General features: G+C 39.3%; 1 protein-coding gene across 2 annotated transcripts in view; it reads right to left on the reverse strand.

Annotated features, from left to right (window-relative positions):
• The window catches only part of Commd10 (COMM domain containing 10), a 138,435-nt gene that overhangs the window by 17,476 nt on the left and 93,512 nt on the right, over positions 1 to 27,447 (reverse strand). The window contains exon 6 of one of the 2 annotated variants that reach the window (XM_052155681.1): positions 27,269 to 27,301. The exons of the other annotated variant lie outside the window; for it this stretch is intronic. Coding sequence (XP_052011641.1) covers positions 27,284 to 27,301 — 18 coding nt within the window. The 3' untranslated portion in view covers positions 27,269 to 27,283. Of the gene's footprint in view, positions 1 to 27,268; positions 27,302 to 27,447 lie in introns of those variants that run through there. 2 annotated transcript variants of the gene reach the window in all.

Genomic DNA, 27,447 nt, shown 5'->3' on the forward strand with positions numbered 1-27,447 from the left:
AAATATGTAACAACACATGAACATGACTCACAAACACATTTTATTTATTTAAAAAAAGAATCTTAAGAAGTGTCTTTCTTCCTCCTGGAATCCTGTTACTCATATTTCAGACTCTTGAAATGTCACCTCCTCTGTGAAACCTTCTTTGAGTCTTCCCAACTCCTACCACCTAGATGCCTGCCTAGCTACTCGTGCACAGTGAGATTACTGTTAGTTCCTGTTGCAATGTGCTACAATGGAAGCTTTCAAACCAGACAGTAAGCTACTTAACATCAAGAGAGGTATCATATATATATATATATATATATATATATATATATATATATATATATATATACACACACACACACATATGTATATTTAATATCCAGTATCTAATGTACAACATGGACATCATTGATTTTTAATCTCCCAAAATATATTGAGGATTGAACATGGTGTCTCAGTCTTATCAAGCATACACTTCACCACTGAGTTATATCCTAAGTTTCTGATATGGACAATTAATCCTAGGATTCATATTTAGCTACAGATACTCCTAAGGCTTTTTGGTGGCTATTTCTTAAATTTTGTGTTCTGTAAGTTCAAACAATGATGAGGTAAACATTCTATAAAAAGTGTCTTAGTTAGGGTTTTACTGCTCTGAAGAGATACCATGAGCATGCAACTCTTATAAAGGAAAACATTTAATTGGACTGCCTTACAGTCCAGAGATTTAGTCTATTATCATCATGGCAGGAAGCACGGTGGCATGCAGACAGACATGGCACTGGAGAGATAGCTGAGAGAGAGTTCTCCACATGAATCCAAAGGAAGCAGGAAGTGCCTGTGAGCCACTAGGACTGATTGAGCTTCTGAGGCTTCAAAGTCTATTCCCAGTGACACACCTCCTCCAATAAAACCACGCCTCCTCCAACATAGCCACACCTCCTCCGGCAAAGCCACACCTCCTCCAACATGGCCACACCTCCTCCAACACAGCCACACCTCCTCCAACAAAGCCACACCTCCTCTAACATGGCCACACCTCCTAATAGTGCCACTCCTTATGGGCCTATGGAGCCATGTTTATCCAAACTGCCACAGAAAGTAAAGTACAATTAATAATTTAAGTAATAACTGCAAGCATCATATACCAGTCACATTATGCTAGGTGCCTCATACCTATGAACTAACTGAATTCCCACATCAATCCCATGAACTATAATTATCTTCATTACATGTGAGGATTCTGAAGCACAAATAATTTAGGCGAGGTAAGTCCTCCCAACCAAGCAGGCTGGCAGTCAGAGATCTAACCAGGTAGCAAGCCCCCAGAAGCTTACATCCTTAAACTGCTCTGTAATGTTTTGGATTTTGAGAGCTACTATGGGAAGGGACAGCAACTTTGGGGAACCTAGGCACAGTGCTTGTCTGAGCTGCGGGTTTTCTCTTCTCAGGTCACTGTAAGAAAAGCTCTGTGACCAGACTTATTGAGGTTATTAGCATAACCCCGTAATATACTTAAGTACATACCTGTAAGATGCTAACACAACTAAGGCAGTAAAACTGTACTTAAACTGTGAAGATACTGTGCTTCCTTCGGTTTTAGGTGATCTAGCCTCAACCACCTTGAGCATTTTCACTTTCCTTATAATAAAGTTGCTATTTTAAATAAAACCATTTTTAATGTATACATTTTCAACATATATATTTTCAAAGTAATAAACCTAAGAGAAATGAAATTAGGTAATCATGTAACTACATCTTTAATTTGTTCCATATATGAAGTTATAAAGGACAGTGGATCATGTTTATGTTTGCCAGGTTAATGCTAGTTAATAGCTTTTTCCAGTCTTGTTAGTAAATGTCTCTCAGCTTTTCAACTACATCTACATTAGCAATGTATTTTCAAAACACTATTTAAAGGACAAACTCAACTTTACCACTGACCCACACTGAAAATGCCTAGCACTTCAGAACAAGTAGTCTTAAAATAAATATGAACAACTAAGAAGGAGAAACCTGTTACTCATATTTCAGACTCTTGAAATGTCACCTCCTCTGTGAAACCTTCTTTTGAGTCTTCCCAACCCCCACCACCCTCGAGCCTTGCTTCGCTACTCTTGAGACAGTGAGATTTCTGTTAGCTCCCGCTATGATGTACTGCAATGGAAGCTTGCATACCATGCATCGATCCCCTTGATATGAAGGCGGTATCAAATACATTAGTATCTAGTATCTAATATAGAACACAGGCATTATAGGTTAATCTTCCCCCATTCCTCCTCCACCGGGGACTTCTAACCTGTAAAACCAAGATCTAGAATTAACTGTGAAAATGAAAGTGTCTGAGAAATAGTCTTATACTACCCAAATTGATTCAGCTTACTTTTTTTTTCTTTTTAACATTTCCTCTGAAAGCTAGGATTCAATAAAGCTAGGGCCAAGTTCTACCATTTTAAGAACAGCATTATATGCATACACATTAACATAGCTCAGAGCAAATCTGGCCAACTGCAGCATCTACCATAATGACCAAGGCCTAACATTGGTAAAGCACCTATATGAACTATGACCTCTTTAACAGAATTCATGAATTTAACTTCCTGATTACATATTCCCTTTAACCCTGCAAGTCTAATTCATTAGGTTTGTTCTGGATCTTTGACAATTTGTATAGAATATTGTGTGGTTTGGGGGTTTCAGATAATTTCAGTTTTCAACCTATGTTTATAAGTAACATGCTAAAGTATCAGGGCTAGAGAAATGATAAACATACATAGCTTTTGCTTTACTTGAACATAAAGAGCAACAGAGATAAACAGAAAGAACCACATAATTTGAATGCTGTAACAGTCAAGACATTGTGGAGTCAACAGAGAATTCAAGATCCCAATAGAAATGACAGGTAACCAAGATCAGAAAGATACATTCTTGGGAGCAAGGCAAGGTAGGAAGAACATGAAAATGGAGTCGACTAATGTCATAATAATCTGAGCTAGAGGTAACAGAGGTCTGAACTAGGGTAGGCACAGTAGAAAATTAAAAGAAGTAAATGCATTTAAGAAATAAGGTCTGGAAAACTCAATAACTCTTTCAATGAGAAATGTGTGCGACACAAGGTGTTAAGAACGAAAGACAAGCACCAGGCTTGGGTAAATGTTGAAGTAGACTTAGATGAAGTAGATGAGGTTTACTTAGATAAGATGAGTGTGAGGGAAGAAGGCTGGGGGGCTGGCTGTCTTAGGTGTCTATTGCTGTGATGAAACACATGGCAAAAAACCAAGCTGGGGAGAAAAGGGGTTATTTGGCTTACGCTTTCACAGCACTGTTTATCATTGAAGGAAGTCAGAACAGGAACTCAGACAGAGCAGGAACCTGGATGCAGAGGCCAGGGAGGGGTGCTGCTTACTGGCTTGCTCATCATGTCTTGCTCAGCCATTTTCCTTATAGAAGCCAGGACCACTAGCCCAGGAATGGCAGCACCCACAATGAGTCTGGCCCTCCCTATCAACCACTGATTAAGACAATGCTTACAGCCTAGCCTTGTCTTCACCGAGGTTCTTGCCTCTCAGATGACTTCGGCTTGTGTTAAATTGATGAAGCAAAGCACACAGTGATGCAGCAAAGAGCAGTAACTATGAGTTCAAATAATACACGTTGACTTGGAAATATCTTTGGATAATCAAGTAGGAAAAAAATCCTCAAGCTATTTAATATATAAACTCTTCGGGGTTAGAGACCTGGGTCATAGACATTAACTTGAAGGCCTAAGGACAGGGAGGCAGTTAACAATTTGAGTTAAAGACTACAGGACAGTATGTGGAGATGATCGAGAATTAATGCTGAAGTCACAACCATTAAGGGACTGTCTCGATAAAAACCAAAACAGTGCTGCCACTGCTCCTGGACAGTCCCCAGAGGAATGACTGGGACAGTAACAGCTCACAGGAATCCAAGAGCAGGAAATGTTTATTCTAGATTCACTGACAAGGCTGGCTGTTACGGACAACAACAAAAGCTTGTTTGGTGGCATGGTAGGGGGAAGGCAAGCCCAGTATTACCAGTGCGTCAGAGAGCAAGGTCATTCAGTGACCAGGGGTTGATCCACTGTAACCCAGATGTCACATCAGATTGGCTGTTAGTTTTCTAAAAGAAAGGCTTACTGGATCACAGCATTCGCGTTTATTATGCTGTCTATGGCTGTACATTGGCTACGGCTACTTCTGTATGACAGTCACAGGAGTGAGCATTCAGCAAGCCTGACCTATTTATGATCTGGCTTTTAAAGGAGGTTTGCTAATCACTTTTGTCACCATGTCTTAGATTATTAGTTCTATTTCCCAGAGTGGCCTGGGCAGCACTGGCCGTGCTCACGGCGCTCACGCTGCCTGTAAGAAGGACGTGTTGCTTGTCCGTCCTGAGTCAGCAGGATCTGAATCAACAACATAACTGCTCATTTCAAAGTGAAAATGTCAGGCCTTTGCTGTCCTTTGACACGTCTCTGTTTTATAAGAAAGGCTGATGACAGTTTCAGAGGGTTTGGATAAACAATCCACCACCGAGCAGCTCATATTTATATGAATTTCACAAATGCCAGTAATGACTTGAGTAAACTTAATGAATGAATGCGACTTTAATATTGACATGTTCAAAAACAAAGTGTGTTCCCAAGGTTTCTCTCTCTCTCTCTTTAATAGCTTATTAGTAATGGAGTTTTGGAGGTTTTCTCAAACCACTAGCAGTTAATCCCAAGTATTTTATTTCATGTATTCATATGACGTCAATAGAAATGTATTTGAGTTTTGGAAATTCAGTAAGAAGCCAGAGGTTGGCTGGGAAACATTCCGGCAGGCTGTTCTCCTTCTGCTTATGACATGTGGCCCTGCTGGAATGGTTCACGGCGTAACCAAGACTTACATTTGGTTTAATGCTTCGTATCTGTTACTGATTAGAGAAGCTAAGTGCTTTGCTCGCTTAGTCATTAATGTTAATGAATGTTGTGACCCAGGCCAACTTAATAAAACCAACTTTAAAATACCCTGCTAAGAAGTTCTCAATAATAATTCTGAACTCAAAATTGTGCTGGAAAATAAACAAAGGCATTTCCTACCTGAATGTGGGAAAATGGCAGAATGGTGAGAGCATTTATCTAGCATATTACCCAGGAATGTGGGTCACATATGGCTGCTTCATCATCATAGGCTAATGGGAGAGGGAATTAAGACAGAGCATTCCCTAAAAGGCTTGAGAACAGTGTAAATACAAGTGACTTCTGGCTGGCGGTGAAGCTCAGTTGGTAGAGTGTTTGCTAAGCGTTACAGCCTGGGACCAGAAGTCCAGACAGGAACAATGAAGATGATAACCAGCCCCCTCCCCCCCCCCCCAAATCTAGGCAAAAACCTGTTTAGTCCCAAAGTAGTAACAAGTGATTTTTACTTGTAAATCAGATCTGAGTTAACCAATATAAAACTGTGAGGTTTCTGGGATGTACTGTAACAGTTGTAGAAAGTATTTGTGCCATGTAATTGGAAGAAAAGCCATGGCTTCGTAAAAACAGAATGCTTGCACAGGTGATGAGCATATTTCTTAAACATGATCAGTTGTCACTTTCTGTTTGCTTTTGGACACAGGGTCTCTCTATGAAGGCCTGGCTGACCTGAAACTCACAGAGATCCACCTGCCTCTGCCTCTTGAGTGCTGGGATTAAAGGTTTGGCCACTATGCCTGACCAGAAGGGTTTTTTAATACTATCATTTCTAGAGGGGAAAAGGGCAACACATAAAATACTGAGCTTTAAGCAAGAGCATGGAGAGTAAGTCTCTTTTCTCATATACTGTTATTTCAGGTTAAAATCACAACTAGTTATTTTTAACTTCTCATGAGCACAGACCACCAAAACAGCAAAATTATATTACTGTTTTAAAAATATTCATAAATAAATGTCTGTAATAGACTGACTCTATATAATTCATTTCAGTGCTAAATCCAGAAATTAGGCTATAGAATTAACATTAAAAACATTTTCAGTCGGGCGGTGGTGGCGCATGCCTATAATCCCAGCACTCTGGGAAGCAGAGGCAGGCAGATTTCTGAGTTCGAGGCCAGCCTGGTCTACAGAGTGAGTTCCAGGACAGCCAGGGCTATACAGAGAAACCCTGTCTCGAAAAAACCAAATCCAAAAAACAAACACAAAAAAAATTCATAAGCCTTTTAAGCACAAGAAAACAAAATGAAACGTCTATTGCCCTTTAACTGAGCTTTAACTGAGACTTAAGGATATAAGTTATTCCTGGTAGGCTGTGTGACTGTCATTTTTTTCATAGTATGATCTTACTTCAAACTCAGATTATATCTCAGATCACAAGAATGCTTTACATTTAGATGACACATATTTTTTTTAGGGAACTTAAGATATTCTGCAAGATCTGCCAGAAATGGTATCTCTCTACATCAAACCCCAGAGCAGAAGAAAATATTTATCAATCAAGGTGAGTAGCACGTTAGCAATGGGACCCTGTGTGCGCCTAACTATCTATAAAGGGAACAGCAATGAGATCTTTATTACAAACACACGAAACTCAGAAATGCACACACTTCCATTTTAAAATTAAGCCTGGACTTGTCCTTTCTATGACTTGGAATTAATGGTTTCTTAGTCACTGATAAATGAGGTGACAGAGGAGTTGCAGAAAATAAAATCTTGGCACGCTAAGTGCTACCCTGAAGGTCATGGGAATGTGAGGTGCTGTGAAATGAAATGCCAAATTACAGACCTAGGATGTCGGGGGAAAGATGCCCTTACCAGATGAACTTTTCTAAACAGTGATTTTTGTAGTTACTAAAGAGAATGAACTGGAATATCAAGTAGAGCCTTTGCTTTATACATATATTCAAAAATTGACCTGAATTATATCAGGATGAATTTGTCCAAGAAAATTCTCTTTTGTTCTCCAAGCAGCTCATCCTGTAACTTATTTGTCAGAAGCCATTTAAGAGAACACACTGGGAAGGAAGACCTGGGAGGGTCAGACAGCAGGACCACACTAGGGCCAGGATGATTTTGACCAGAACTAGGCTCTCTTTGGATAAAGCCTAGCTCTCTCTAACTCTTCCCAGGAAGTGTGACTCCAATTCAAATACATCTTAATGTCTAATTAATATTAACTAAGAAAAATTTTCATTAACAAAATATGAACTAATGACTTTCTAAAATACCTATTGTGCATATAAGCAAAATTTTGCTTATATATTGTTAAAGAGTTTCTAAGCATCCACAGAAAATTTGAATCAATCATGACAATATCAAACCAACAGTAAACAATTTTGAAATAATTAAAATATTTTTATTTATGAGAACATCAAACATGAAACACTCCACGCTTTCCATGTCTATATTAGCTCTTTATGCTGATGACTAAGGTAAATTTCCAGGGCACTGTTTTCAATTATTCTACTTTTTGAAAAATGGGGAAATGGTCCCTAATAATACTTACTTACATTAGCCATTTTAAATGTAAGGTTGAAAAATATCTGGGAGCAGAAGTGCCAAATACTGTGTAAATGGGCCCAATGTGCATCACAAATCACTACAAGGAGGACTAACAAGGTCATAAAATCACTTGCATTTTGTGGTAGAAAACATGAAGAATAAAAAGCTTATTTTAGATAAAACATTTGGGAACTCAAAGTCTTGCCAGCCACCACTCAGACAATAATCTAATTTACAGTGGGCACATTTATACATTTTATAATAATTAGTGTACTTGAAAAAGCCCAATGTTACAAGATCAGTAGCAAGACAGCACCAGTCATTTCTCATTGCCTGCTAATACAGTAATATAAGCTGTAGCCAGGACAGCTGAGCGACTAGAAGAAATACAGGATATCCAAGTGGGAAAGAACAAACCAGCAACTCTACCACGTTTGTGGATGGTACAGTTCTCTAACAGAAGAAACTAAATACTTCAAGACCAAATTGTTAGAACTTACAAAGGAATTCAGCACAGATGCGAAAGTCAGAATACAGAAAGCAACAGCATTATTATACACCAATAATAAAGTTACCAAAAAAGAAGTTAAGAAAGCAAAACAGTTAAAATATTTAGGAAAACAGTAGCTAAGAAAGTAAAAGATATCTACAGAAAAAAATTAAAACAGATACGAGTAAAATGATAGAGGGTACACATAAGAATGGGGAGGAATTTTATGCTCATGGGTCAGAAAACTTTGCAAAGCAATGTACAGAGCCAATGTTATTTCTTTATAACATAAACAGCTTTCTATGTAAAAAAAGAAGGAAAGAACCCTAGAATTGAATGGGACCAAAAGACCCAGAAAACCAGAGTGATGCTGAAGAGAGGAGGAGGAAACAGTGCACGCGTGTGTGTGTGTGTGTGTGTGTGTGTGTGTGTGTGTGTGTGTTGCAACCTAACCTGAAAACAGCAAGAGACGAGAGGCACAGCAGTGCAAGAGAACTCAGAAATTAATCCACATTCATACAGCCATTGGTTGTTGACAAAGACTTCAAAAAGGAAGTCTCATCAGCCAATGTTGCTAGCCATGGTGGATATCCAGAAAAATGAGTGCAGATTCCATCAGTTCAGAATCTTCAACCATCATCTCAAAATGTTACATCTCAGATCATGAAATTACCAAACAAGATATTCCCAGACTTTAGCAATGCTGCAACATTCCCAATAGGAGCCTAAAGGAACAACAGGAAGAAAAGATGAATAAAATAGTTATCAAATTAAGAAATTTTTACACAGCAAAGAAAAGAGCTATAAAAACAAGAGACAACTGTACAATAGGAGAAATGCAAATTATTCATCAAGAGATTAATATTCAAAATGCACATGAGGCTAAAAACCTAACACCAGCAAAATAAGCCATCCGCTTGAAGCACGAGCTAAGTAGTGAACAGACACCAGAGGAGAAAGACAAGCTGCTAACAAACACATGAACCTGCTCAGCTTCACCACTGCAAAGGAAGCCCACATCACAGCCACAGTGGGGCGTCTTTTCATCACAGCTGGGATGCTGACTATATGTGCGCACATATTTTATACGCACATCTACTTATCTCACACATGTATGTATACCTATATTTGAAAACAAGAAAAAAGCAAATGCTAGTGAGTGTATGGAGATCAAGGGGGAGGGGAGAAGAAAGATGTTCAGTGAGGAACAGGATTCCTGCTGGGTCTTAGTGCAAAAGGACAACTAGTGGGTAAATTAATTTATGAGGTACTTAAAAGGTGACTTGAGGAGTTACAAAATGAGCAACAAATAAAGATGACTAAGGACTGAGTAGACAGAAATTCTTTTATTATTCAGGCCTGATTATCAGGCATCATATACATGTGCTAAATTGCCATGATGTATAATACACCTTAGGTATGTGCAAATATTATGCTTGAATTAAATAAAAAAACAACCTGGCCCTAATTTTAATCTTCAATTCTTAAATACCATCCTTAATTGCTAATGATGAAAACTAGCTGTTAATAATGCCCTCTTAGGATAAAGGCACGCATATCTCCTCTAAGTCCTCTTAGTTCTAACCGTGAGTATTGCAATGGCCATTCTTTCAATTTAATTTCAAAGTGCAACATGCATTTGTGTTCAATTTCCACTCTGATAAAAGTATATTAACTGATACTAGGCTCGTCTGCCAGTGATGCGGAAAGACTTTAATGTAACAGTATTTACGTCAACTTTGAGTCCACTGTGAGCATAAACAACTGGACCCAAGGGGAACAAGGTGGAAGGAAGCACTGGTCAGAGCAGCACAGCATCTAGAGATTTAAAGGATGGGCTCCTTGGTTCAAATGTTTGTGTGAGAGATCGATTTCCATCATTTGCTAGTAGTGTGGACTTTTATACAAAGTAATTAACCTTTCATTCCCAACCCTCCTTATCTTTAAAGCAAGAAGAATAGCAGTAAATTGCCTAGAATTTTGTACTGAAGATAATATGATATGTTAAGGGTTTAGAATAGTAAATGTTATATATTAGGTACTCAAGGACTCTTAGCTAGTACAGTGATTAAACTGGAGGAAGTGCAGTAATTATTTCCAAAGCCCAGATGCTAAGACAGGTGGGTCAGCAGCACTAGAGTCTGAAGAGGGTTCTGTAAGATGCAGGACAGAGCTCTCAAGTTCACAGCATGCTGGGACTGGCAGGCACTTTCCTCGTGTGGGGTAGCATGCACAGCATCTTCTGGCCCTAGGAAAGCCTGCCAGTAGGGATGAAGCTTTCAGATCAGTATCCATTTGATTTTTTTATGTTTACAACTTAAGTAATATCTTCAGTAATAGCATCTTACCATCAAATTCTGGAGGTTAACCAAGATCAGTGTTTGGAAGTCTGTGGGAACCCGTTGGCCAATAACTCAAAAAGAGGTAACTCTTCTTGATACTGGGTTTTTATTTGGTCGAATGTGGTGTCTATTTGGGGTGCTGTCCCCAATCCTCAGAGCGATTGTGATAGCATGTAGAAGACTTGCCTGTGCAAGATCAAGCCAAACAATAACCCAGCATGGAAGGGAGTCTGGAGTGAGCATGAAGTCCTATCCACACGAGGCATTCCTGGCATCTGGCAGCTTCCTAATGTGGCAGGCCAACCATGCTAAGGTTGGGTGCTAATCACACCCAAGAGTAATTAGGCAACACAAGGGGGGAGGGGCACTTGTGGAGGGGAAACTGGGAAGGGGAATAACATTTGAATTTGATAACATTTAAAATGCAAATAAATAAAATAACCAATTAAACACACACACACACACACACACACACACACAAAACATTTCTGGGATTCTGAGTGTAACACACTGAGAACTCATTTCTTTGTTCAGAATTTCAGAACCAGAGAAGAATATAGAGAAAAGGGAGTGGACACTGGTTTGGATCCTATTACCTAATTACACTAAGATAAGAAAGAAAGAAAAAAACAGACTCACAAACAAGGGAAGCTGAATGCATAGTTGGTGAGGGGAGGTGGACCTAGGAGTTGGGGAAGTGGGGTGAATGTGATCAAAAGACAGAATGAAACTTACAAAGAAACGATGAAAAGACTATTTTTAAAAAGGTTTTAAAACAAAAAACAGGAACAGTAAAGTCACTAGTTAAACCGAAAAGTAAGAAAACTAAGTGGGTGTGATAGCTATTCCTGATTATCAACTTGACCACATCTAGAATTAACTAAAACCCACGAAGCAGGCTATACCTGTGAGGGGGTTTTCTTGATTGAAGTGGAAAAGACCCACCCGCCTAAATCCTGATCTTTTGAAGTTTAAAGCCCCACCTTAAATCTGGGTCACACCTGTGTGGCAGCCTGTACCAAGACCATGGAGAAGGAAGTTCTTGGTCTTTGCCTATGCTCACTCCCGCCCAGGCAAGCGCATTCCTTCCCTGGCATTTCCGCCTACTTCATGGTATCCCAGCATATAACTGGAATATAGATTGGCATCTAAGACAGCTGAGACATCCAGCTTCAGGGACGGAACAATTACTAGATTCTTAGCCTTTCCATCTGGAGGCAGCCACTGTTGAACAGTCAGATCATAATCTGTAATAAATCTCTCATAAATCCTCTCTCTCCCCCTCCCTTCCCCTCTCTCCAGAATAGATGCATTTTATAGTTCTGTTTCTCTAGAGAACCTTAACCAACACAGTAGCCCAAAATAAAAGTCAGAGAACAAAAAGTTAGTTGGGCCTGATGAAGATTGGCTGATATACATGAAGAACCAGGATATCTGCACGTACACTAGAGATCGCAAAATAAAATGAGCAAAGAGAAGAAAGGAAGGAATAGTAGTTAAGATATTCTTTTTTTTTAATATTTTTATTTTCTATATTCTTTGTTTACATTCCAAATGATCTCCCCTTTCCTGGATCCCCCCTCCCCATATGTCCCATAAACCTTCTTCTCTCCATCCCTTCTCCAATCACCTCCCTCCTTTTTCTCTGTCCTTATATTCCCCTTCAATGCTAGATCAATCCTTTCCAGGATCAGGACCCCCTCCATACTTCTTCATGGGAGTCATTTGTTATGAGATTTGTGCCTTGGGTATTCAGGGTTTCTGGGCTAATTAATATCCACTTATCAGAGATTGCATTCCGTGTGTATTCTTTTGTGATTGGGTTACCTCACTTAGGATGATATTTTCCAGATCAAACCATTTGCCTAAAAATTTTGTGAATTCATTGTTTCTAATTGCTGAGTAGTATTCTATTGTGTAAATATACCACATTTTCTGTATCCATTTCTCCTTTGAGGAGCATCTGGGTTCTTTCCAGCTTCTGGCGATTATAAATAAGGCTGCTATGAACATAATGGAGCATGTGTCTTTATTGCATGCGGGGAATCCTTTGGGTATATGCCCAGGAGAGGTATAGCAGGGTCCTCCGGAAGTGTCATGTCCAGTTTTCTGAGGAACCTCCAGACTGATTTCCAAAGTGGTTGTACCATCTTACAGCCCCACCAGAAGTGGAGGAGTGTTCCTCTTTCTCCACATCCTCGCCAACACCTGCTGTCTCCTGAGTTTTTGAACTTAGCCATTCTGACTGGTGTAAAGTGAAATCTCAGGATTATTTTGATTTGCATTTCCCTAATGACTAATGATGTTGAGCACTTCTTAAGGTGCTTCTCGGCCATCCGAATTTCTTCAGGTGAAAATTCTTTGTTTAGATCTGTACCCCAGTTTTTAATAGGGATATTTGGTTCCCTGGGGTCTAACTTCTTGAGTTCTTTGTATATAGTAGATATTAGCCCTCTATCAGATGTAGAGTTGGTGAATATCCTTTCCTAATTTGATGGTTGCAGTTGTTTTGTCCTTTTAACAGTATCCTTTGCCTTACAGAAACTTTGTAATTTTATGAGCTCCCATTTGTCAATTCTTGAAACTGCCCCCCCCAGTGCCCATGTCCTCAAGGGTCTTCCCCAGTTTCTTTTCTATTAGTTTCAGTGTGTCTGGTTTTACATGGAGGTCCTTGATCCACTTGGAGTGAAGTTTAGTACATGGAGATAAGAATGGATCAATTCGCATTCTTCTGCATGCTGACCTCCAATTGAACCAGCACCATTTGTTGAAAAAGCTATCTTTTTTCCACTGGATGTTTTTGGCTCCTTTGTCGAAGATCAAGTGACCATAGGTGTGGATGCAGGGATGGTTCAATATAAGGAAATCCATCAATGCTATCCACTACATAAACAAACTCAAAAAAGAAAAAACCATATGATCATCTCATTAGATGCAGAAAAAGCTTTTGACAAAATCCAGAATCCTTTCATGCTAAAAGTATTGGAAAGAACAGTAATTCAAGGCCCATAGCTAAACATCGTTAGAGCAATATACAGCAAACCGGTAGCCAACATCAAACTAAATGGAGAGAAACTTGAAGCAATCCCACTAAAATCAGGGACTAGACAAGGCTGTCCTCTCTCTCCATATCTTTTCAATAGAGTACTTGAAGTTCTAGCTAGAGCAATTAGACAACATAAGGAGGTCAAGGGGATACAAATTGGAAAGGAAGAAGTCAAATTATCACTATTTGCAGATGACATGATAGTCTACTTAAGTGACCTGAAAACCTCCACCAGAGAACTCCTACAGCTGATAAACAACTTCAGCAAAGTGGCAGGTTATAAAATCAACTCAAGCAAATCAGTTGCCTTCCTATACTCAAAGGATAAGCAGGCTGAGAAAGAAGTTAGGGAAATGACACCCTTCAAAATAGCCACAAACAATATAAAGTATCTTGGTGTGACTCTAACCAAACAAGTGAAAGATCTATATGACAAGAACTTCAGGTCTCTGAAGAAGGAAATCGAAGAAGACCTCAGAAAATGGAAAAACCTCCATGCTCATGGATGGGCAGGATTAATATAGTTAAAATGGCCATCTTGCCAAAAGCGATCTACAGATTCAGTGCAATCCCCATCAAAATCCCAACTCAGTTCTTCACAGAGTTAGAAAAAGCAATTCTCAAATTCATCTGGAATAACAAAAAAACCCAGGATAGCTAAAACTATTCTCAACAACAAAAGAAATTCTGGGGGAATCAGTATCCCTGACTTCAAGCAATACTACAGAGCAATAGTGTTAAAAACTGCATGGTATTGGCACAGTGACAGACAAGTGGACCAATGGAATAGAACTGAAGATCCAGAAATGAATCTACACACCTATAGTTAAGATATTCTAACCAAAACAGCCAGGAATGAGTGTGTCATTGGAATCACTGCAGTGAAAGCCCCTACCACAGCAGCATAATTTGGGGCCACCTGCTGCATTGATTAATTGGAGAACAGACTTTTCCTAAATGCAGTAAGAAGGCACACGCACATCAAGTGTGCCTCCCGAACTATAAGACCGCTGATACCCACCAGGAAGACCTCCAAATATCCTAGCACGATCAGTTAACATCTTGAAAAGAAACAGCAATCACCATTAAGGTTTTCCCATTTAGAACTCCATGGGTGGCACCTATGATTTCTAATTGCATCCAGGTTTTCTGTTCAATGAACAGTTTTGATCATTTTAATCAACTTCTTTTTAAATCAAAACTAGTCATACTGGCAAATGAGACAGCACTGAGGAATGTAATTCAGCATAGTAGCTTTCTTTTAAAACTATGTTTTGGATGCAGGTGTGCTTTTAAAATAAAATCAACAAATTTTCAGAAGCTACTTTTTTTTAAAGTAGGAACTGATTTTACTAGAAAAAAGTAAAACTGTTCGTTATCACAAAGCAATACATGAACAAAGACAAACTTACTGACACATTTTCAAAAGGCGAGTATGTGCATGCACAACTTTCCTTCATTTTAGAACACTTGAATGAAAAACATAATGACCACTTCATAAAGATCCTGAGATATGCAAATGAAACCTTTCCATATTCTCTTCTAAATATTAGCAAACTTTGTTTCAAAATATAATTATAAAATATAGGACAGTCAATCCCAGGGCAATGTTTCTGAAATGCATTTAATTAAAATTAGTTTTAAACAACTCTGTCCATTTAAGCAAGTTTGTTTACTCATTCATGTCTCTTCAGCATTCATGGCCACTAATAGAACATCTGATTTCCTGTTTACACATGTTTATTTTGGGGGGGTGGGGTGCGCACACGCGCTTTAACATGAATGCATGCACCAGAGGATATCTTGCAGGGGTAGGTCCCCCTGCCATTTAGGACCTACAGATTGAATTTAGGCTGTCAGGCTTCATCTTCTTCAGAGAAACGTGTTTTGTTTTGTTTTTTAAAGATTTATTTATTTCATTTATGATAGTACACTATTGCTATCTTCAGACACACCATGAGAGGGCACTGGACCCCACTGCAGATGGTTTTGCTGAGAATTGAACTCAGAACCTTTGAAAGAACAGTCAATACTCTTAACCTCTGAGCCATCTCTCCGGCCCTGCTTGGTCTTCTTGTTGGCTTAACATTTGATTTGATTTTTACTGAATCTTGCCTAGACAAAGCACTGAAAGCTTTCATAATTCCCATCAAAATAAATAATTCTCTTATATAGTTTGGTACTGGAAAGTTAAAATTACAAATACGAGGCTGCAATGACATTTACTTTTTGAAATAACATACATATTTAGTAAAATGGGTCCCTGAATACTTAATATATCAAGATAGTTTATTAATGATAAATAAAGATACCCTGAAGCAATTTCTTCTTAAATAGAATGACCAATAATAAATACTGTCCAATACATTTTGTTAAAATAATTAGGTTCACCTTCTTTTCCTGGGGAAAAAATGAATTCATAATAGAAATGAATTCTGAATAATAACCTTCACAAGTATTACAAACAGCACATTTTTGTCATTTTCAAATATATTTATATGAGATTTGATTAAGATGATTTCATTACCTTTTTGGCTTCTCAATTTCAAGCTGTACTTTAACATTTTATTTTTAAAGAAAATGGCTCACAGAAGAGACAAGGGCACCTTTACCTCTTCCCCTTCCCTTCCAAGTCAAAACAATGAAACCTTAAAAGGAAGTTGAATGCAGTGATGTACACCTTTAATCCTAGTATTTAGGAGGCAGAGGCAGGTAGATCTCTGTGAGTGTGTGAGGCCAGTCTGTCTACATGGTAAGTTCCAGGACAACCAGGGCTACATAGTGAGAATATATGTTAAATTAAAAGAGAGAGAGGAGAGAGAGAGAGAGAGAGAGAGAGAGAGAGAGAGAGAGAGAGAGAGAGAGAGAGAGAGAGAGAGAAAAGGAAGGAAGGAAGGAAGGAAGGAAGGAAGGAAGGAAGGAAGGAAGGAAGGAAACAACCCAACAAGCAAACATTAGGCCTGGGATGTAGCTCAGTTGGTAGATTCCTATGCACAAAAGCCTGGGTTCCAACCCCATCACCACATAAATCAGGCAAAGTACCCCATACCTGTAATCCCAGCACTTGGGTGGAAGTAATGCCAGTTTGAGACATAAGAGAAACTAGCAAAAAAAAAAAAAAAAACCCTGATACTTAAATTCAGACAATTTGAAGAAATTCTGTAAACTATGAATCAAAGGAGATTTGAAAACAGTAGATCATAATCAGATCAGAGAAATCTGCAGCTACAAGCAAAAAAGAATTGGCTGTACGAAGTCCATGATTGATCAGTGAAAGCAGGAATGCATTATGTATTCAACCATGATTTCTGATGGCAGGGAAATCCAGAATAGGGAGCAGGATTAGAGAAAGAGCTCAGCATGAAAGGAACTCCAACCCTGTGGCAGTGGCCCGTGGCACAGGCCACTCAGCCAGGCCTGCTCCTGAACTGCAGTGGTTGGGATAAAGACTTGTCTAAAGAGACTACAAAACCTATGAAGGAAAGAAGGACTCTGATCTGGGTTAAAGAATGAAAAGTCTCCAGGTAAAAAATGGCTGCCCAGCATAGGCCCTCAACTCCACATGTAACAACGAAGATCACGGAACATGTGAGGAAGGCCTGGCAGGGTTTCACAACACAAACACAACAAAGAAAGAACCTGCAGGCTAGGTTTAAAAAAGAAAAAGAAAAAAAAAAACCACCACAAAAATACTTAAATAGAGATGTCAATCTCTGTGAACTTTGAAAGGATTCCTTGTTAGGAATAAAACAAAGCGGTGTGTTTTAAAAATAAAAAATAAAAACAAGGACAGGCCAACTGCCCTCCTTCCCAAACCAGGGATCATCCCAGCATGGGAAGACGGCCCATCCTTCCTCCCTCCCTCCCTCTTGACCCATTTTCCCTCTTCCACTGTACACTCAATAAAATAAATAAAAACAAATAAATAAATAACCCTCAAACCACAGCACAAATTTTTAAAAATAGATATGATAAAATTATACCTAAAAACATGGGTTGAAAATTGAAAAGAACTCAGAGATCTAAGTGTTGAGTGAGAAGATGAAGGCAAGAGATTCTCGAGAACCCACGGGAAAAGGAACAATAAGGAAGACAAGCAGAGTATAGATGTAGAAGTTCTGCGAAAAGAGAAAGATAATTGGGAGGAAAAATAATCACAGGGAAAAAGCAAAGTTCTGTTTCGTGAGGAGATGAGGAAGGAGGATCCCAGGGCAGACACTCGGCACCAGGAGTCTCACCCAGCCTAACACAGCAAAAGCACCTTCAGGAAACGCTGCCCACACCCAACGCTGTGAGCTTCGCTTTTCATACTACAGCCAAACTGTGTCAAAGTGGACTCAATTCTTCTAACAGCTACGTAATCACCTGCGAGGACTCCTGCCCAGTTAGTACAAGTCACAAAGAAACCAGATGCTTAAATAATTCCAGGAAACCTATCTCCTTCCTCAACTACTTAAAAACCAATTAATACTAAGCTGCCCTTTAACACTGTTTGTCTCGTGACCATTCAATCACATAGAGATTCAAGAAAAAGGTCATTAGATTTAATTTTTGAGGCAAGGAAAAACGCTAACAATTTAAAAGATAATTATGTAGGAACCTGAAAATACCCACCCCACCCCACACCCTGTGAAGAACAGGCATAAGGTAAAATAAACAAATAAGCAGACAAATTTCCTCTAGAATATCAATTCCTCCAGAGAACAGGGAATGCACTGCTCTAGGATCTCACAGTGAACCAGTCAGGATGACAACTGCTGACCTAACACAAGGAACTCTCAGAAAGGGAGGGAAACTGAGGCACATCCTTGGGTCACAAGGGGTAAACCACCATAAACCAGAAATTCATGGCCTAGAAATATAAGTCCTAAAAAAAGTACCTTAAAAAAATTAAGTAGGAAAAATTTCCCTCCACTTTTCAAGGGCAAAATAAGAAAATCCTTAACTTTGGGAGTTAGTTGAGAAGTGAAGCAAAAATAGTTAAATCTTCATTTTTGAAAAGCTCAAATATTTAGTATTTGCCATATACCTAACTAGAGAGTATGAGTGTTCTGAAATTACTACCTATAAAAATGTAGAGAACAACTTTGCCTTGCAGATTGTATATTTTCTAAAATTGTCATCAAAGGAAATTTTCTCATGAAAAGCTTTCTGGTTAGACTACTAAGTAGTTAAGTTTCCTATCTACTTGAAATAATCTACTTGATTATATGATTTAATTCTATAATGGTCAATATAAAAATTAGAAAAATATCAGAATGCATGTGTGTTTATCTTATTTTTCTATTTCTGAGGCTTTCATTTATATAGAATTATATAGATGCTATACTACATATATAATTATGAAAAACTATATATATATACTGTATTATATATAATTATATATGTATACTGTAGCCATTTTATATATAAATAGTCCACTAAAATAAATTATACATAGAAGATGAATATGTCTGAATTTTAGTGCTATATAGTACAATTAAGGAAGATTAGAGTAAAGAAAATATTTTTAGATGATACCAGGGAATATTTCATAGACTTGGAGTGGAGTTATTTCTTAAACAAAACAGAAAGTAGAAATAATAAAGAACAAGACTGAGAAATAAAATTTTAAAATTAAAGGATATTAAAAAAAGATAATTTATCTTCATCAGAGACACCTTGGTTAAAAGACAAAGCTAGAAACCACAAAGGTTTCAAAGGAAGCAGACTGGTACAACCAGCTCGGCAAACAAACACTTTGCTATTATCTACTAAAGCAAGTTCTGTGATCTAGTGATTTGTATCTAAGCATATACATAACAGATATGCATGCATATATATGCATATATATCTCACAAACTTCTATTATGAAGAAATGCATAAATGCATTGTGTTATATATGAAACTCTCAAGTATGAACACAAACAATCCAGTGTCATCTAAAATGTAGAGGAGTCTCTCAATATAAAGGTAAGGTAAGAACTAAGAGACAAAGGAAGACATCTTCACTTGTTTTGTTTCTAAAAGGCATTAAAATAGGCAAAAGTACTATACATCTTTAAAAGACTTACTGAAATGATTAGTGTACTTACTTATGTGCATGTGCATTTGCTTATATGATTGTCTGCATACTACATCATGTATGTATGAGCCCCTGGCTGCCTGAAGAAGGCACTGGATCCTCTCTAACTGGAGATACACATAGTTGCAAGCTCCCATGCAGGTGTTGGGAACCAAACTTGCATCCTCTGCAGGAGCACCAAACACTGCTGAACCATCTCTCCAGCCCCACTAACATGCAATATTAGAACAGTTAATAGTTAGTTTGGGACAGCAGAAAAAGACTAACATGACTACTGGGCGGGTGGGTCAGTAAGAGAGCTTGAGAGATGTTTTGTAATTTTAGCTGGAGAGAATGACACTGTATTCCTTTGTAAAGTGTGCATTGTGTATTAAATGATTAATACAAAGTAACTACCACCTCCTCCTTCTCCTCTTCTTCCCACTTTAATGGAGACAGGATGTTACTTTGTAGCCCATTCTTGAACTCCCAATCCTCCAGACTCAGTCTCCTGAATACTACAGTTGTGAACGACAGCCAGGCCTCATCTTCTAAACTCATCATTAGCTACCAGATTGCGTATTTTTACCATTTGTTTAACTGTCATTGACAAACTAAACATCTTCAAGGGAAGCCCATTGGGAAGTGAACATGAATACTTCAGTAGTTACTTCAAGATAACCCATAAAGATAACCATATAAAGTGTGATGTTTTAAATAAATTAAGTCAGGCCCTACTAAAGAATTATTTAACAGACATATGAAATAACTATCTCCAAAATGAAAACACACATATTCACACTACCTTCCCCAGAAAAGAGGAACAGAGCCAGTTGTGGTTAACTATGCAGAGCTCAAGTGCCACTTTATACCAAGCTGAATTTCATTTAGATGCTAAAGGACTACAGACAGCACTGCCACACTCTGGAGGACAGAAGCTCCAATTCTGATAGACAGGCAGCACAAGGATGGTGTGCTTTATGACTTCCTGACTGAAGAAAATCAAAGCTGATTAAAAAATGAATGGATTTGAGAGATTACAAGTAGAGCCCAGAAGTGGGCATGTCTTAGGGTTTCTATTCCTGTGATAAAATACCATGAACGAATGTGACTTGGAGAGGAAAGGGTTTGTCTCAGCTTACAATCCCATGTCATAGTCCCATCACTGAAGGAAGACAGGGCAGGAACTGAAGCAGACCATGAAGGAACACCTCTTATGACCTGCTCCTCAGGGCTTGCACAGTCTGCTTCCTTATATAACTCAGGACCAGCTGTTCAGGGTTAGTACTCTCCACACTGGGCTGGGACCCCCCACATCAATCATTAATCAAGAAAAGGCTCAACATATTTGCCTATAGGATAATTTCCTGGAGGCATTTTCTCAATCAAGAGTGTCTCTTGACAAAATCACTCTAGTACCCAGTTGCCAAAAATCCAAAAATCTATCCAATATAATTGACCCCTTGCCAACATAACACACAAACACATCAGTTTTAAACCATGAAACTTTCCTGTTTGTCCCCAAGACTTCATATCAATATCTCTATGACATATAAAGCATTCCAACCTTTAAAGACCCACCATCTTTAAACATTCAAATACTATGCTCACTGTCCTTAAAACATCTGAAGGCCCTGTCAAAGTTCAAAGCCTTTCTAAAATATTTAGTCTCTATAAAATATACAGAATCTCCAAAATAGAAAAAATTTTCTTCAAAATATCCAAAGCCCCAACTGTGAGCTCCTTCCTACAAACAAACAAACAAACAAACAAACAACAAATCAAATACTTTCTTACTTCAAGAATAAAAAAGCTAAGGCAGGATCACAATCAAGTCAAAATTCAACCACGTAAAAAGCTTAGTGGCTGATGTCTTGAGACCCACTCCCAAGGTTCCAAAGGGTCTCAGTGGCTTCACTTCTGTAGCTCTGCCATCCACAGCACGGGCTGCTTGTATCCAAGGCTCTGGCCAGCCATTCCACAGCTGCTGCTATCACTGGTGGTCATCCCATGGTACGGGCATCTCTAAAAAGCTAGGGTGTCCATTAAGGTTAGGCTGTACCTTCACTAATATTCTCTCCTGGGCTACTGTCTTAATCAGTGCTCTACTGCTGTGACGCAATGGTAACCCTAAGACAGAGACAGGTACCAGGATAATAGGTACTGCTGTGAGGGACGTGACCATGTGTTTTTGGAGGACAGTAGAAGGACTGTGGAGCTTTGGACTAGAAAAACCATTGAGTGTTGAGAGCTCAGTGGGCTGTTTTGTAGGAGCTTGGAAGACAAGAATGCCGACAGCAATATAGACAATGAGGTCTGGCTTGGGAAGTTTCAGAGGAGAGTTTAAAGACTCTACTGGGGACACTCATTATTCTGAATTGAGACTCTGTGGTTTTGGTTAGCTGGGGCTGAAGAATCAGTGATGATTAAGAAGAGACTAGAACTACTGAAGAGAAATCTTTGCTTTGGATGCTGTTCAACTAGAGCTGAAAAATTAGTGGTAATTGAGAAGAGACCAAGATCATTGAGGTAAAAATTTCTTGGAAGTGAAAAATGGTTCTTCAGAGTCAGCACACAGAACCTGTGTTCTAGACATGGCCAAGGTTGTACCTTGTGCTGGCGGCTAAACTTGATAGTGTAAGAGTTACCCAGTTGGTGCTGGTTCTGAAGGTATGAAGGGGTCACAGAGAGCCTGGCAACTGTGTGCCACAGTTGGAGCCTCTAAAGAGAGCCCAGGAAAGTCTACTAGTGATAGGGCATCCCAGTTGTAGCAGAGACCCCAGCATTTCGGAGATGCCAGTACCATGGAAGGACCACGGAGAACAGCAGCAGCAGTGGAGTGGAGCCAGCTGGAGCCTAGAAGACAAGCTGTGTGTGCTGGAGAAGTGGCCCAGGTCCTCTGGAGGAGTCCAGGAGATCCCGAGTAGATCCCAGATATTGGACGTTGTTCAATTTATACAGCTGAAGTTTAGTTTTGTTTTAATTTGGTTGTAACTGTGCCTGTGCCCTGGCCTTCTAATAATTTTCAAAATGTATTGATTTAGATATGAATATTCTGTCTACATGTACACCTGTATGCCAGAAGTAGACTTTTTATATCCCATGATAGGTGGTTGTGAGCATCCATGTGGGTACTGGGAATTAAACTCAGGACTTCTGGAAGAATAGCTGGCGCTCTTAACCACTGAGCCATCTCTCTAGCCCTGAAGTACCTTTTTTTTTTTTTTACAGGAGCCCACAGTTGAGAGAATTTAAACTTTTAAAGAGACTTTGGAGTTTTATACTGGATTTTAAAAGAAAGTTTGGATATTTTAAAGAGACTTGGAACTTTTAAGTGTTTAATTCTTCAAAACTGTGGGACCTTTAAATTTTAGAATATTGTGATGTTCAATGATTCATGTGAGATCATGGGGATGAATAAGAAAGGAAAGGTTGTGGCTTAAGAGTGATATGTGTGTGTCAAGTCAAGGGATCAGGCGTGCTAGCTAGTTTGTGCCAACCTGACACAAGCTAGAGACATTGGAGAGGAAGGAGCATCTTTGAGAAAATGCTACTATCAAGATAAGATTATAGGCAAGCCCGTACGGCAGTGGTGCTCAATCTTCCCAGGGCTGCAATGCCTTAACACAGCTCTTCATGTTGTAGTGAACCCAACTGTAAAATTATCTTTGTTGCTACCTCATAACTGTAATTTTGCCACTGCTATGAACTGTAATGTGAATATCTGAATATGCCGTATATATGATATGAGACACAAAGGGGTCAGGACCTGCAGGTTGAGAACCACTGCTGTAGGGCATTTTCTTAAATCAATGATTGATTGGGGGTGGGGGGGGGGAACAGCCCATTGTGGGTGGTGCCATTCCTGGGCAGGTTGTTCTGGGTTCTATAAGAAAGCAGACTGAGCAAGCCATAGGGAGCAAGCCCCTAAGCAGTACCCCTTTATGGTCCCAGCATCAGCTCCTGCCTTCAGGTCCCTACTGAACTTGATTGAGTTCCTGTCCTGACTCCTTTGGATGAACATGTTCCTCACCAAGTTGCTTTGTCCCTGGTATTTCATCACAGCAATAGTAACTCTAACACAGGCACAATGGCCAAGGAAACTCTTATTTAGAACAACATTTAATTAGGGGCTTGCTTAGTGTTTCAGAAGCTTAGCCCCTCATCATCATGGCAGAGAACATGGAAGCAGGCAGATGTGGTGCAAGGGAAGGAACTGAGAGCTACATACTGATCCCCCAAGCGGAGAGTGGGAGAGAGGACCCTGCATGGGCTTTTAAAACCCCAAAGCCCACCTTCAGTGACACACCTCCTCCAAGAGGGCTGCCTTGTCTGGTCTCAGTGGTAGAGGATGCACCTAGTCCTGTAGAGACTAGTCCTGTAGAGACTGGATGTCTCAGGGTGGAGGGAGACCTGGGGGGCACCCTCTCAGCAGTGAAGGGGAGTGAGAATGAGGGGGAAGAACTTGACAAGGGGGGCACTGGGAGAGGGAGCAGCATTTAGGATGTAAATAAATAAAATAATAAATAAATTAGAAAAGCCTAAAAAAGTTACAGTTTTACTGCTGTGAACAGGCATCATGACCAAGGTAACTCTTCATTCATATATATATATATATATATATATATATATATATTTTTTTTTTTTTCCCTCTAAGTACACTGTAGTTGTCTTCAGACACCAGAAGAGGGTGTCAGATCTCTTTACGGGTGGTTGTGAGCCACCATGTGGTTGCTGGGATTTGAACTTTGGAAGAGCAGTCAGTGCTCTTACCCACTGAGTCATCTCACCAGCCCCCAAAGTAACTCTTTTAAGGACATTTAGTCATTTAGTTGGGGCTGTCTTACATGTTCAGAGGTTCAGTCCATTATCATCAAGGCAGGAATAGTACAGGAGGAGCTGAGAGTTCTCCATCTTCAGCAGAAGGCTGCTTGCAGAATACTGACTTACAGGCAGCTAGGGTGAGGGTCTTAAGCCCACGCCCACAGTGACACACCTACTCCAATTAAGGACACATCTCCTAATAGTGCCACTCCCTGGGCTAAGCTCCCCACCCCACCCCCCAAATAAAAATCACAGCTCCTTCAGCTTTAGCTGACCAAAACCATAAACTCTCAATTTAAAATACCAAATGGCTCTGACAGAGTCTTGAAACTCCCAAACCTCCCTCTGAAATGTCATGAGCCGGGCCTCCGTTGCCTGCACTTCTCTCAAAGTTATCTTCTAAGTGTTTATCTTAATAAACAGTCGTTTATTAAGCTCTGAGCACTAAATAGAATTTCCAGACCAAAGTTCTAGGGATTTAGAATAATAATGATTATAAAACTAAAGTCTTCTATCCTTTTGGAATTTGAATTCTGGTTAAGGAGCTCAATACACAATGAACAATATATGAAGACTATATGAAGAATATATAGCCTGTCTAATAACCCATGTAGCTAGTTTGAAACTGGAGATATGGAGAACTATTCCTTCATATGGAGCTCAGAGAAAGCATTATAAATAAGTTGACATTTGATTGAAACCCCAAAAGAAGTGTGTGTAGGGGGATACACAAGGCTATCCAAGATTAAAACATTTCAAATGGAGGGAACTTCAATAGTACCTAGGGGATAGTATGTGTGGTGTCTTCCAGACCATCCGGAAGAGTGTGTAAATGGAATAACATAAGAAGGCCTGGGATAGTGAGGGGGGACGGGAGGAGGACAGATCATACAAGGCCTTTGCTAGGACCGAATACCATTTGCAGACTGGAAGCCATCTGGGACATTTCTCCCCCTAGAAAAGTGAGGACGGTATTTGCAGAAGAGGTAAAGTAATGAACAAAAAACAAAAGCTAATAATTTGAGGCTAATATGTCTGAAAGGTCAGGATCCCTTTCAGGAAGTAAAAGCAGCTCCCCAGCTGTTGTAGCTGGAGACGCTGGAGCCCAGGTGCACATGACTGCAGAAGCCACTGCCAGTGGGAGCAGAAGAGAGGGAAATTCTAACAGGAGAACCAGAGGGAACAGGAGCGTCTCCAAGGGATTAGTAGCAGGCAAGGGCAGATACTGTCACTGGGCTGCTGTGCCAGTCACTTATGCTAACTGGCTATAACCTATAAGCTGGGCATTTGAAACACAACTGTTTAAAAACAAAACAAAAGGAAATAGATCACATTGAAAAAAGTTACAATTCTTTAATTATTATTAAAGCAAAGACACACAGAAAAATACTATTAGTTCACATATGAATTCTCTAAGGTGCAAACGATCTAATGCATACACCATTGGTGAAGGGTAAAGTATTGTAAAGCAAGGGAATCAGAGGCACTATAGACTGCTTATGTGAATGCTTGAAATAAAATATAACTCAGTGTACAAATGGAGAAGCTACTGATGTGTCCAGTAATGGTGCATTTAAATGAAGCAATTTGTGTGGAACTACATTCAGTTGTAAATAATTTACACAGAGATCAAGTTATGAATTATCCAGCAAACAGTCTTGAGTTCTGAAAACAGACCAAACAGCCTAATTTCATCCGTAGAGCACTGACTTTAAAGGGCTCTCTGAATTCTCTTATGCAGTCAGGAAGAAGTCTCCTTGAGTCTAAATGGTAGCAGGACACAGGGAACAGCTGGACTGCAGCTTCTGGGCTGCTACAGAAAAAGGCAGCTCTAATTAGATACTTAGAAACACCAGGCAACTGCAGTCTTTGCAGGTCTGCAGACATTTCATTTTACTAGAAAATCTCACAGCATACCTAACTAGACACAAAGTACCTTACGAACGTCTTCAAGTAAACAACAGAAAATAATTTCTTATATAATTATACACATGCCTCAGATACATGTATACATGCGGTCTTTTTTCATTTGTGAAATACACTGGGCCTTCATCTTTTTTAAACAAGGCATGTTGATTCTATAATAAAGAGTGTGAACTAATAATTACCCGCTCATCAGTTAAGAATGGCGATTAAAGAGAGAAAGGCTGACGATGTGCCAGATCCCCTGCTGTGTGTGGGTTCCAGGCCAAGTCTGTGGCTTCCCTAAGTAACTGCTCACCTGACCCTTAGGCATCTCAGGCTGGCCTTGGATCACTGTCTTCCTGCTTCAACCTTCCCATACTTTAGTTTCTTGGGGAACTTCCACCCAGTCTCCATAATAGTGAGTGTTCACACTCCCTGCTGCAGTGTCTATAAAATCTTTCCAGCATGTTACTTTTTTGTTTCTGACAAGATGTATTTTAAGAGTAAGATAGTATCTCATATTATTTTAAATTTGTTTTTCTTTTAACTTTATTTTGCTTCTAGAACTGTATCGTTGGTTTTCTGTATTCTTTGGTGTTTTGTTTGTTTCTTTGAGACAGAGTTTCTCTGTGTAGCCTTGTTCCCTCTGTAGACCAGGTTGGCCTTGAATTCACAGAGATCTACTTACTTCTATCTCCAGAATGCTGAGATTAAAAATCATGTGCCACCACTGCCTATTGTTTTGTTTCTTGAGATACAGTTTCACACTGTAGCCCAGGCTAACCTGGTACTCACTATACATAGTCAAGGCTGACCTCAAACTCATGAAAATCCTCCTGCCTCAGCCTCCTGAGTGCTGGAACTATAAGCATGAGCCCCCAACAGCTTCTAGCTTATATATTCGTGGCTGCTGTCTTCTTTCATGGATTTGTTGGCCATTTTATTTCTTTCAAAAGTATTTACTTATATTATTTTGCCCATTTTTTAATTGGATAACATTTTTGGTTAGGGATTATTTGGAATTTTTAAAATAAATTCTGGACATTAACACTGATGTTTTGTGTTGACAACGTTTTCCTCCATTTTACAGACTGTGAGCTCACTCTGTTGAATGCTTCTCTGCTACCCAGAATCCTTTGGTTTACTGTAGCAACAGTAGTTAGAATTTCCTCATTTCCTGTAATGTAAAGGTTCAGAAAATCAGTACCTGTACCAACCAATGTCTTGAAAAGCTACCTCTGCTTTCTTCTAATAGTTTTAAATCTTGCTTTTAGATTGTGGATCCAAGTTGAGGATGAGAGACAGGAGTCAAGTTTCAATTTT

Source organism: Apodemus sylvaticus, chromosome 13, assembly GCF_947179515.1.
Source record: "Apodemus sylvaticus chromosome 13, mApoSyl1.1, whole genome shotgun sequence".
Classification (NCBI taxonomy): Eukaryota; Metazoa; Chordata; class Mammalia; order Rodentia; family Muridae; genus Apodemus; species Apodemus sylvaticus.